Raw genomic sequence first — 13226 nt, 5'->3', positions numbered from 1 at the left:
GAAAATGTCTGGGATATTTTATTTCAGCTCATGAAACATGGAACCAACACTTTACATGTTGCGTTTATATTTTTGTTCAGTGTAATTCCAGTTTCAAACAGCAATATTGGGATTCTTTGAAGGGTCAAGGAAGCAAGTCTACTGCAAAGTTGGTTTCTAACAGTACCCATCCAACGTGACAGTAGCCGCTGCAGAGTCCCCAACAACCGGATGTTCCGGTTTTCAGGGGAAATGGAAAAAGAGCATGTGACGCAACTTCTGCTTTTGGACATTAACAAGGCGACACTCCATCTTAACTCCTCCTCCACATTTACTGGAATGGTTGAACAGTGGAGAAGAGAACCTCCCCCGACAGTGTTTTTTCTTCTAGTCAAGACTAGTATATGGGGAATCTAGCTTCAGGTGTTTCTTTAATGCCTGCTACGTTAGCTTAACTAACGTGACAGTAAACAACCAAATTTGAACCAAAAGTGATGTGGGGTAAGCAGGGCACAACACGACAAATATGTACAAGGCGTAGGATAACACTGCAGGGTAAAGGATCCTCTCACCACAATTGGAACAACCTTCTTTCCAGTCGCTTTAATTGTGTGTGTGTGTGTGTGTGTAGTTACGAGCCGGTGTAACTGTCAAAATGGAAGGCACTGGACTCTGAATTGAGGTCATTTTTGTCACATTATCAAAAGGTCCATACACATTTAGCCCAATCAGCTTTGAGTGTGTAAGGTCTATTGGTTTTGACAAGACAAGCAGGCGATGCCTTGCTCCCAGGCTGTAACACACATATAGACACTACAGGGAGAAAACCTTTCTATCCGAATTACCTAGGGAGAAGCCATTCTAGTCAGTGCCAGCAGTAATGGAGACAACCAGCAGTGCAAGGACAAGAGGTGGAAGAAGCAGACAGGTCTTTGTAGAAGCGGTTTCTTGTTTAGTGGTAGCTCTGATGCAGCAGCGTTGTCTGGTTAGTAAAGTACGTTGTGTTTTCGCCCTGTCAACCCCATACAATGCACAAAAGCTGTGCTAGCTCTGCTCAGGTGGTCAAAGTGTATTACTCAAGTGGCACAACTGAACTCCATTGGTAAAGCACAATAAAGAAATCAGCTAAATTTGTTAAGTGCAGCAATGCGCATACAGATTCAGTGTTATTATAGAAGAATGAGACATCGAGTGACATTAATAACAGTTATTGTCATAAAAACAAATATAAGCACCCATTATAGTAGTGGCAAAGGAAAACTTTGAATAAAAACTATATTCTTTGTCATCAAAATAGGCAACAGCATGATTCATAAAAATACATCGCTTGTTAAAGGAAATTAATTCCTAATAATGACAGTTCAAAGTTGAGTGTCAGAACCGTGCAGGCTAACAAAATTATAGTTTACATATATAACTGACAAGATAAAGGAAACACCAACATAAAGTGACTTAATAGGACGTTGGGCCAGAACAGCTTGAATGCACCTTGGCATAGATTCTACAAGTGTCTGGAACTTCGAGGGATGCGACACCATTCTTCCACGAGAAATTCCATCATTTGGTGTTTTGTTGATGGTGGTGGAAAACGCTGTCTCAGGCACCGCTCCAGAATTTCCCATAAGTGTTCAGTTGGGATGAGGTCTGGTGACAGACGGCCATGGCATATAGTTTACATTGTTTTCATGCTCATCAAACCATTCAGTAACCACTCGTGCCCTGTGGATGGTGGCATAGCCATAGTAGCCAAAATAATGGCCTGCCCAGCATTTTTATACACACCCCTAGGCATGATGGGATGACAATTGCTTAACTCAGGTACCACACCTGTGTGGAAGCACCTGCTTTCAATTGACTTTCTACCTCTCATTTACTCAAGTGTTTCCATTACTTTGGCAGTTACCTGCATCTCTCTTTCTTTGTAATAAGCAAATCACCCCAAAAAAAACAAAGAAAAAATAATAACCACTTGCATGTCTCACAAAAAAAAAGGTTTGAAGGCCGCAGGACATTTTCCTTTTGCTTTTCTTAAATTGTTAAAAGAAAGCAAAAATAGTGCAAGAGGTAATGGTACAATTGGATGCTTAAAGTTGGTGATGCAGATGTGACGCAGCATGATCCAGGAGAAGCGGAGTGGGTCTATCCATACGGAGAGGTCGGACAAACCAGTTGGCGTTTATTCCATTATAACGTCCTCCGTCCCTAAATCAAAACACATCCACTGAAGGGAGCCAGGCTCCAACGGACTAGCTTTTCCATGCTAGACAGAAAAGTTAAACCCCATGATGCCTGACATTCCCCCCAGAATAGAGATCAAACTAAGACAAACAGATATACACAGCGGAATATACCACCTGCGCATGCCTTTTATTTTCAGGGCTGGCACGTCCTCTGTAATATAGAATAATTATCTTTCATTGGTTGGGACGCCCTCCTATCCCGGTGCGTCAGTTAATTTTGTCACCCCCCATCTACTAGGTCTGTGAGCCACGGACTGAGGCGTCGCCGTCCGGACTGAGGGCGGCTGGGCGGCCCTGCGCCAACACACTGGCGGTAACAGGGGGCAACTGCCCCACCTCACTCACAAGGTTCTCATACTCGCTGCTGTCATCATCATCATCATCATCTTCCTCCTCCTCGTCGTCATCCTCTTGCCCTGCGGCCTGTCTGTCCAGGGAGTCAGAGCTGGATCCGTCCCCGTTTCCCAGGTAGGGCGTACTGGGGCTTGGACCAGCACTGAGGCCCAGACCCAGTGGGCTGGGAGAAGGGTGGCCTGGGGAGCCCACAGCCTGGGGCCGGGGGAGCAGCGCAGCACTGGTAGGGGAGGACGAGGAGGGGAGAAGCGAGTCGTCCTGCAAGGAGAGGAAGTCTGCGTAGGCAGGAGGGTTTGCGGAAGGACCTGGCCGCTCGGGGGTGGATGGGGAGTGGAAGGCCACTCTGGACAGGAGGGAGGTCTCCGGGGGCTCTGTGTTCTCCTCAGGAGTGGGACGTGGCTCAGGGTTCTGCGCCTCCTGGAGTCCTGAAGGACAGAAAGAGACAAATAGGCTAAGATTAAAAGACAGGTTCAATAATTTGAGCAGCCAAATTCAAACCCAAATAAGTTACATACTTCTCTCTTCCTCCGTGGTTTTTCGTTTCCTGAGAACAATTTGCTGTTTGAGTTTGTTCACCTCCTCCTGGACTTTCTCTTTCACACGTTCACTCTGCTCAACCTCTCCACATACAGCCTGAAACAGGAAAAAAGCTAGCAATTCAAGAATCATATTATCACTATTTTTCACTCAACCCGTTGAATTTTTCCACATTTTGTTTTGTTACAGCCGAATTTAAAATGTATAAAATTGAGATTAGTGACACACAATAACCCATAATGTGAAAGTGGAATTTTGTTTTTAGAAATGTTTACAAAATCATTAAAAATGAAAAGCTGAAGAGTCAAAAGGTATTCAACCCTTTGTTCTAGAAAGCCTTAATAAGTTCAGTAGTAAATATTTGCTTAACAAATCACATAATAACTTGCATTGACTCACTGTGTGCAATAGTGGTTTACATGATTTTAGTTATGAATACCCCATCTCTGTACCCCAGACATAGAATTCGGTAAGGCCCCTCTGTCGAGCGGTGAATTTCAAGCAGATGTTCAGGTTTTCCAATGCCTCGCAAAGGGCACCGATTGGTAGATCGGCAAAAAATAAAAATAAAAGCATACACCGAATATCCCTTTGAGCATGGTGAAGTTATTTATTACACTTTGGATGGCGTATCAATACACCCAGTTACTACAAAGATACAGGCATCCTTCCTAACTCAGTTGCCGGAGAGGAAGGAAACCGCTATGGGATTTCACCATGAGGCCAATACACAGGAGTTTGGTGGCACCTTAATTGGGGAGGACTTAATTGGCTTGTGGTAATGGCTGGAGCGGAGTAGGTGGAATGGTATCAAATACATGGTTTCCATGTGTTTGATGCCATTCCATTCGCTCCGTTCCGGCAATTATTATGAGCCATCCTCCCCTCAGCAGCCTCCTGTGGGCCAATAGTAATTTTAAAACAAAGAAGGAAGCCTGTACAGAATACTCTGTACTGCTATTCCCTGTATATAGCCATGTTATTTTTACTCTATATTGTTATTCACTGTGTATTTATTCCTCGTGTCACTATTTTAAAAAAAATGTCTTGTTAAAAGGATCCGTAAGTAAGCATTTCACTGTTAGTCTACACCAGATGTTTACGTAGCATGTGACAAATAAAATGTTATTGGATTTGAATAAAGATATTCCAAAACATGCATCATGTTTGCAAGAAGGCACTAAATTAATACTGCAAAAAATTAGGCAAAGAAAATGAACTTTTTGTCCTGAATACAAAGCATTAAGTTCGGGGCAAATCCAACACAACACTGAGTACCACTCTTCATATTTTCAAGCGTGGTGGCTGGCTGCATCTGGTTATGAGTATGCTTGTCATCTGCAAAGACTACAGAGTTTTTTTGTGGATAAACATAAACGTCATAGAGCTAAGCACAGGCAAAATCCTAGAGGAAAACCAAGTTCAGTCTGCTTTCCGACCCTGGAAGATAAATTCACCTTTCAGCAAGGCAATAACCTAAAACACAAGGCCAAATCTACACTGGAGTTGCTTAACAAGATGACATTGAATGTTCTTGAGTGGCCTAGTTACAGTTTTGACTTAAATTGGTTTGAAAATCTATAGCAAAACTTGAAAATGGCTGTCTAGCAATGATCAACAACCAACTTGACAGAGCTTGAAGAATTTTTGTAATAAATATATTACAAAAATATTGTATAATCCAGGTGTGCAAAGCTCTTAGACTTACACAAAAATATTCACAGCTGTAATTGCTGCCAAAGGTGTTTTTAACATGTATTGACTCAGGGGTTTAATACATCTAAATCAGGATATATTAGGGTTTTATTTTTCATACATTTTTGACAGAGTATTTTGTGTAAAAATAACAATTAAATTCATTTTAAAATCGCACTTTGTAATGCAACAAAATGTAGAAAAGGTCAGGGGGGTTGAATACTTTCTGAAGTCACTGTAGCTATGGTGTCAACCAAAGCACCACATTGCTGTTTATGCAAGTATAGTATGTGACTTGTGTCATGACTATTGTCATGATATTATGACTCTCTCCTTGGTGAGGATCAAAGGTGCCAGATCAGCTTGGCAAATGACTGACAGATAGCCAGACCCCCCCTCTCTCCCACAGGAGAGGAGAGGGGGGTGTTGGGCCGGTTTTATGACTCTTAACAACCGGTCATAAATAGTTTGGAACATTATTCCTGACGTCCAAATGTTTGGAATGGTCAGTGGGGCCCTAAATAATAATCATGGCATATTGTTTATTATTTGTGATGTCATTAAGGATGGTATAAATAAATAACTGTAACTCTGAAAGCGTACACATTGTAGTTATCAAGTTTACATCTAAATGTAGTATAAAATATATGATGAATAATTGTTTTATATAAACTTTTGCCCAGTCAGCACAGACATTGTGTTGGCGTGATGGAACGTCCCCTTTTTACCCGAATATAAAAGCCTTGGTAACGAAATTTACATTAGACCAGAAAACGTGAGTGGTGACTGCACGTTTAGAATGGTTAGAACTTTGAATGAGAAAGACCAGGAAGCATGGAGCTGTGGCTACACGGCTTAAAATGGTTAAACCAGAAAGACCAGCCGACGTAAAGCACGAGCTCACGTTACAAATGGTTGAACCGCTACAGACCAGCAGACGTGCAGTGGGAGCTGAACGTTACAAATGGTTGACACTGTAAGACCAGGAAATGTGAGACGTTAGTCCACATGTTTGAAATGGTGAGAAACTCAAACTCTCAATCTCTACACAAGAAGAAGAAACTCACTTGACCGTAGCATTACCAGTCTGCAGCTGGCATGTAAAGTAGTCTAGAACTTTCACTAAAGACACGAGTTGGGAAGGATAACCCCATCTCAGATAACCGTTGATACATCTGAAGTATCTGGCCATAACAACCACTTCACTACCAGAGAAGCTCTACAAAGGACATTGTGACCTCTGGTGGACAAACCAGAGCCTTACACCCATAGGAGAAGACATTCTACGCGTAAATACATTGCATTTGTTACCCAAACAGGCAGTGGTTAGGGTGCTAAGTATTCTGATTACCGTGAGCGTAGTTTCCAAATGTACGTACGATAAGTTTGACTCTCTTTGTGCCTTTATCCCTCCTTCTATTGACCCTTTTAGATAACCAAGCAGTCATGCTGTTGTTAGTCCGCTAGGGACTTTACTTATGTATTAAGTATGTATGTATTCTGTGTTATTACTTGGTTAACTAGTAAATAAATAATTAAGCCAATGTGTATATTGCTGACCCATAAGTAAGGTTAGGGTTCTTGCAGGTTCAAGGATTATGTGACGTTCAGAATGAGACTGATGAGGTAATGATTAATAAGTGACTGTTATCGATATATAAAACACACACACACACACACACTACCGGTCAAAAGTTTTAGAACACCTACTCATTCAAGGGTTTTCTTTCTTTTTACTATTTTCTACATTGTAGAATACATTTACATTTTAGTCATTTAGCAGACGCTCTTATCCAGAGCGACTTACAGTTAGTGAGTGCATACATTTTCATACTGGTCCCCCGTGGGAATCGAACCCACAACGCTGGCGTTGCAAGCGCCATGCTCTACCAACTGAGCTACACGGGACATACAACAGTATTAACATTAACATACACTGTAGGGACTCCGGAGGACATTTTGGTGGGTAGTCAACAGTCCCCTATCTACCCCTTGAGTCATGGTCAACGTTTCGAGTAGTGAAGACATCAAAACTATGAAATAACACATATGGAATCATGTAGTAAATAAAAAAAGTGTTAAACAAATCTAAATATAATTTATATTTGAGATTCTTCAAATAGCCACCCTTTACCGTGATGACAGCTTTGCACACTCTTGGCATTCTCTCAACCAGCTTCATGAGGTAGTCACCTGGAATGCATTTCAATTAACAGGTGTGCCTTGTTAAAAGTTCATTTGTGGAATTTCTTTCCTTAATGCGTTTGAGCCAATCAGTTGTTGTGACAAGGTAGGTGGGGTATACAGAAGATAGCCATATATGGTAAAAGACCAAGTCCATATTATGGAAAGAACAGCTCAAATAAGCAAAGACAAACGACAGTCCATCATTACATGAAGGTCAGTCAATACAGAACATTAAGAACTTTTAATGTTTCTTCAAGTGCAGTCGCAAAAACCATCAAGCACAGTAATGGAACTGGCTCTCATGAGGACCGCCACACGCTTTTCCAACAGCCTTGAAGGAGTTCCCACATATGCTGAGCACTTGTTGGCTGCTTTTCCTTCACTCTGCGGTCCGACTCATCCCAAACCATCTCAATTTGGTTGAGGTCGGGGGATTGTGGGGGCCAAGTCATCTGATGCAGCACTCCATCACTCTCCTTCTTGGTAAAATAGCCCTTACACAGCCTGGAGGTGTGTTGGGTCATTGTCCTGTTGAACAATAAATGATAGTCCCACTAAGCCCAAACCAGATGGGATGGCATATCGCTGCAGAATGCTGTGGTAGCCATGCTGGTTAAGTGTGCCTTGAATTCTAAATAAATCACAGACTGTGTCACCAGCTAAGCACACCCACACCATAACACCTCCTCATCCATGCTTTATGGTGGGAAAGACACATGCGGAGATCATCCGTTCACCAACACCGCGTCTCACAAAGTAATGGCGATTGGAACTAAAAATCTCCAATTTGGACTCCAGACCAAAGTACACATGTCCACTGGTCTAATGTCCATTGCTCGTGTTTCTTGGCCCAAGCAAGTCTCTTCTTATTATTGGTGTCCTTTAGTAGTGGTTTCTTTGCAGCAATTTGAACATGAAGGCCTGCTTCACACAGTCTCCTCTGAACAGTTGATGTTGAGATGTGTCTGTTACTTCAACTCTGTGAAGCATTTATTTGGGCTGCAATTTCTGAGGCTGGTAACTCTAATTAACTTATCCTCTGCAGCAGAGGAAACTCTGGGTCTTCCATTCCTGTGGCGGTCCTCATGAGAGCCAGTTCCATCACTGCGCTTGATGGTTTTTGCGACTGCACTTGAAGAAACGTTCAAAGTTCTTGAAATGTTCCGTATTGACTGACCTTGATGGAATAAAGGACTGTCGTTTCTCTTTGCTTATTTGAGCTGTTCTTGCCATAATATGGACTTGGTCTTTTACCAAATATGGCTATCTTCTGTATATCCCCCCTACCTTGTCACAACAACTGATTGGCTCAAACAAATTAAAAAGGAAAGAAATTCCACAAATTAACTTTTAAGAAGGCACACCTGTTAATTGAAATGCATTCCAGGTGACTACCTCATGAAGCTGGTTGAGAGAATGCCAAGAGTGTGCAAAGCTGTCAACAAGGCAAAGGGTGGCTATTTGAAGAATCTCAAATATAAAATATATTTTGATTTGTTTAACTTTTTTTTAATTACTACATGATTCCACATGTGTTATTTCATAGTTTTGATGTCTTCACTACTATTCTACAATATAGAAAATAGTAAAAATAAAGAAAACCCTTGAATGAGTAGGTGTTCTAAAACTTTTGACCGGTAGTGTATATCTTCTAAGAGTTTAATTCGTGAGATGGTAACTCGTTAAACAACTTCTTCCGTGGTGCCCCAAATTCCTAATGAGTTCATTGTTACATGATTAATTTAAAATCGGGTAACAATTAAACATAGTTAGTTGATTCGATAAATAACAGTCATCAGACTAATGAAAGTCACGTCACAACACTTGTATCAATTGAATGGTATGAATAGGAAATTTGCTGGCAGCCAACTCACTTGCACTTTATCTTGTAGTGCACCGTAGACTTGAAAAATTGTTCTGATATCCTTCATCACACCGTCTTTGTCAAAGAATTCAGCCCTGCAAAACATACAGCACATCCCATTTCCATCAAACATGATTCTCAATACTAAAGAATTAACGAGTTGACAGTGCCTACATGTGGGAGACACTCACCCATGCTCTTTGATGACCTTGGCATAGTTGAGTGAGGTGTTGGGGACAGAGGAGACTTTGTATTCCTGCTGGCTGGTGTTGCCCAGGTTCGGGATGCTGAGGGTCACCCTCTGGTTGTACCTGCTGGGTGGAACCAGAGAGTTAGTCTGATGATACACTACAGGCAGCCTAGCTCAAAATACCCTTACGCCCATTAATGGCTGGGGCAGCAACAGTATACTACATTGCTTTGATTGATGCCCAGATCCAATGGATCTAGTTGAGAGTTCAGAAGATGTAATAATCTGCTAATGTCCAGTTTCACCCACACAATCCCTCCAGGCCTCCACCAACCCACTCTGAGCCCTCGAGCCACAGACAGTAGTATTTAAGTCCCCAGCTTGATTCCAACACCCAAGCCTTGAATCCCTACAGACCTCCCGCTGCGCTGTCCATCTGACCCTAGATATAGAATGGCTAGACCTTACATAGTTGTTTAATCAATGTATGATGTATTTGAACGGTCCTTCTTTAAGGAAACCAGTCATGTGAACATTAAGACATTCCGACTCTTAAAATGTAAGATACTGTAGGACCAAGGGACATTTAAACTCTAATGTAATATTATCATTATATTGTCTATTGTATATTTGTTTAATATATAGATATTTTAATAGTGTGTTACATTGTAATGACATATTGATGTTGATTGTTTTCTGTCCAGGGACTACAGAAAAATCTGGTGCAATGGCATGTTGTACAAGGTCCCTGACAAATACATAAAGGAATAAACTAAATAAATGATATGCCTATGCACCTGAGGTGCCTCCACAACTAGCAACCATTTTGTCTGAAAGGAGAGGCCACTACTGTTCGCCACCTTAGTGGAATCTGTGCCACTGGGTCTTTCTGCTTTTATCCAACTCTCACATACATTGACCTGCCTGCACAGGGTGAGCAACAGCCTGGGAATAAACACAGAGAGGAGGCTCAACAGCCAATTTAATGTACAGTTTGCATGTGTGGATTGTTAAAGGGATACTTCAGGATTTTGGCAATGAAGCCCTTTATCTAATTCCCCAGGGTCAGATGAACTCATGGATACCATTTTGACGTGTCTACGTGCAGTTTGAAGGAAGTTGCTAACTAGCATTAGCACAATTGCTAATGTTCCTGTAGACTTCCAGTCAGTGCACTAACGCTAGTTAGCATTGGCTCACGAAACTACCTCCAACTTCCTTCATACTGGACACAGATATAAAAACAATATCCACGTGTTCATCTGACTCTGGGGAAGTATATAAAGGGCTTCATTGCCAAAATCCCTAAGAATCCCTTTAAGGGTGTGTGGATTGTTCAGCATCGCCAACATATGCACCAGCCTGTTTGTGCATGCTGTTCGGTGCATATAGCTACGTGTGGGTGGTCCTACCTGCGGTTGGGTCTGAACAGCACATACTCCAGGGCGTGTGTGGAGTTGTTGGCTGTGGAGATGAAGCTAAAGAGGAGAAAGACTAGGTCGGGCACACCCAGGAGCTGGGTCAGCTGCTTATGGATGATCTGTTCCCTGAACGACATCTGCTGCTGCGTGTTCCTCCTGAACCTGTACCAGCCGATGACATTCTACACAGGGGGGTCAAGTAAAAGATGCACAGACAGTGTTTTAGCTAGATACTACTGGCCAATAATACCAAAAAAATTTAATACAAATAGACCTACAATAAATACTCACTTTCCGTCTGTCTTTAAGAATTCTGTTAAGACTCTCTTCATTGACTTGTCCAGCATAATCATAAAAGCTGGTGGGGGAAAGATACAGACAAAAAGTCAATTTCCTCACAGTAGCTCTGCATTAGTTACTCAAAACTTCTGGTGGGGTGGGGCCATCTACTGTTCACTGACAATTACATCACTCATTTGTTGAATGGAAGTACTGTGCGGTATTTGGCCTACAATGTGCATGATGGCATGATCAAGACAAAGCTTCATCTCAGATTGGATAAATAATGTATCAGATACATCACTAGTCTAGGCTAATTATATTCGAGCCCATAACTTTAATAGTTTGCACATAAACCAAGCAATCATTTGGAAAAACCATTTAACGAAAAGTAACGTCACAAAATGTCATTAAGGACAACAAATTCAATATAATTTTTTATAATATAATATCTTACCTAAATAGCTGTGCACAAGGTTCATGATTGTGGACTTCTGTTTAAAAAAAGAACCCAGCAAATGTATGGTTATTAAACACCATCATATATTGTTAGTCTAATGTCATCCCGTGTAGCTCAGTTGGTAGAGCATGGCGCTTGTAACTCCAGGGTTGTGGGTTTGACTCCCAAGGGGGACCAGTATGAAAATGTATGGACTCAATACTGTAAGTCGCTCTGAATAAGAGCTTCTGCTAAATGACTAAAATGTTTTTTTAAATGTAAATCCAACCACTATAAATGTTGAGATGCCTACAATTGTAAGACTTTAGACAGCCTACAGTAATATTGCATACAAAACACATTACCCAGAGACTAGCTACATAACATATTGAACAGCTGCTGTAAAGGTCTTCCACTTTAAACAGAAAAAACAACAAGAGACACTCCTTTTGATCTGAAACCTGCCAGTCTAGTTTGACAGAATTCCACAGTAGCATGGAGCATATAATCCGTCAAGACAAGCCTGGAAACAAATAGGTTGGTTTCTTTGACTTGGCTACCCAAGGCCTTACCTACTACTTGGAGTAGTTCAGAACTGCTGATCTGTGTATCACTGATGCTGACAGTTTCCTCTTGCCTAACTTCTCCTAAAAGGAATCCCTCCTGTAGGAGCAAAAAGTTGTTTCTAATTATAAAACGTGAAATAGGCCTAGATAGAGAAACAATCAACATATTGGGCAGAAGTCAATTACTAATCCTACAATGACTCATACAGCACTGTTTGAGGCCTGACACTTTAAGCTCTCCCTTCACATTGTCAAATCAAATCATGTGTCAAATGTCAGGTGAAACATTAGGCAGCATCGACATGCAACTCAGTTTGCTGACAGGTGTCAATCCAGTCTTATATCTAATGGTAAACAAAAACTTGTGTGGCTTGAATGGGTGATGACTTATTTGATCAATTCACTTCCTAGTTGTCCAACTAGCTAGCTTGCTAACTGTGTGGTAACATTGCTAGAATAAATTACTCAACAAAAAAAATACAACAAACAATTACTTAGCAAGAAATATGGAGCTACATTTTTAGCCAGTTAACATTAGCTAGCTAGATACTTTGACATGACTAGCTAACTGGCTACAGTAGATAATGCGGAAACAATCTAGATAGCTAGCTTGCTCTATCTTTCTGATAATGATATGACCAGAAGCTAACTAGTTCATTTGTAGTACTTGCTGTGCAGAAGGTGATGCAATTGACATTTTTCAAATATAGTTAACCAACTAACTAACTATGGCTACATCAATGTTGCATTGTCAAAAAAAAATATATACAGTCGACACCACGGAAGTCAGTTGGGTTGACATAGCTAGCATAGCAGGCTAGCCAACTAGCTAGCAAATGTCTCGCTATGTAAGTGATTGAGCTAAATTTGCAACTAGCTAGCAACAGGAAGATGACACTGGGAAATACACTGAGTTTATGCCTGAGAATAACATCCAAATATACACCCGCTGTAACTAAACAAATGTATGCACTCTCTCCCAATTCATTAAAATGTTTCCTGTACTTACATGATCAGAGTTGCTGTTAGCGCTGTGATAACACACAGAACTAAAAGTATAGCCCGAAATGGATGCCGCCATGATGGAAACATCCCATCTATACCTCAATGATACCACCACCACCACCACCACCACCACCACCACCACCACCACCCCCTCCCCCTGCGGTTGCACCACAGATAGAACAATGAGCTAGATGTTTAACCGGATGTCTAAATATGAAGCATCCGGTTGGCGGTTCAACTCACCACCAAATATGGCCCAGCAGTGGAGAAGGATGGATTTTGGCCGACATTCGGCTAATTTTCTCATCGATGAAACATTTTATCTCCATACAGTTTTATGTTTCCAAAACTAAAATATGTTACGAATAGAGTGGACTGTTTATTAGACTTTACCCTTTGCCAATTTCTTTTTAAAATGGCGTTGTTTAGAAGGAGTGCAAGGGCGAATTGAGTTAATGCACACGCGCACT

General features: G+C 41.4%; 1 protein-coding gene across 2 annotated transcripts; it reads right to left on the bottom strand.

The window, feature by feature from the left end:
- abraxas2 (abraxas 2, BRISC complex subunit) lies at positions 1-12856 on the bottom strand. Of its 2 annotated transcripts, none has more exons than XM_084169990.1 (9): positions 12761-12856; positions 11758-11848; positions 11204-11240; positions 10759-10825; positions 10459-10649; positions 9048-9170; positions 8867-8951; positions 3089-3206; positions 1-2998 (listed from the first exon to the last, which is right to left on the bottom strand). In XM_084169990.1, the coding sequence occupies exons 1-9, from the start codon at positions 12830-12832 to the stop codon at positions 2454-2456; spliced, it is 1329 nt and encodes a 442-aa protein (XP_084026116.1). In that variant the 5' UTR covers positions 12833-12856; the 3' UTR covers positions 1-2453. The 2 variants fall into 2 exon arrangements, with proteins under 2 accessions (XP_084026116.1, XP_084026115.1); XM_084169989.1 differs by having other exon boundaries at positions 9048-9167.
- Positions 12857-13226: the final 370 nt, after the last annotated feature.

This window comes from Coregonus lavaretus (genome assembly GCF_964263955.1).
Source record: "Coregonus lavaretus genome assembly, chromosome: 1".
NCBI lineage: Eukaryota > Metazoa > Chordata > Actinopteri > Salmoniformes > Salmonidae > Coregonus > Coregonus lavaretus.
Note: the sequence above shows the minus strand (reverse complement) of the source record. Positions and strands in the feature narration are given on the sequence as shown.

Excerpts from the sequence above, each read along its gene's own strand:
- abraxas2 (XM_084169990.1), bottom strand. The coding sequence starts at position 12,832 with ATGGCGGCATCCATTTCGGGCTATACTTTTAGTTCTGTGTGTTATCAC. Across the intron at positions 8,952-9,047 it reads AAGGTCATCAAAGAGCATGG|GGCTGAATTCTTTGACAAAG; the intron begins GTGAGTGTCTCC and ends TATGTTTTGCAG. Across the intron at positions 3,207-8,866 it reads CACTACAAGATAAAGTGCAA|GCTGTATGTGGAGAGGTTGA; the intron begins GTGAGTTGGCTG and ends TTCCTGTTTCAG.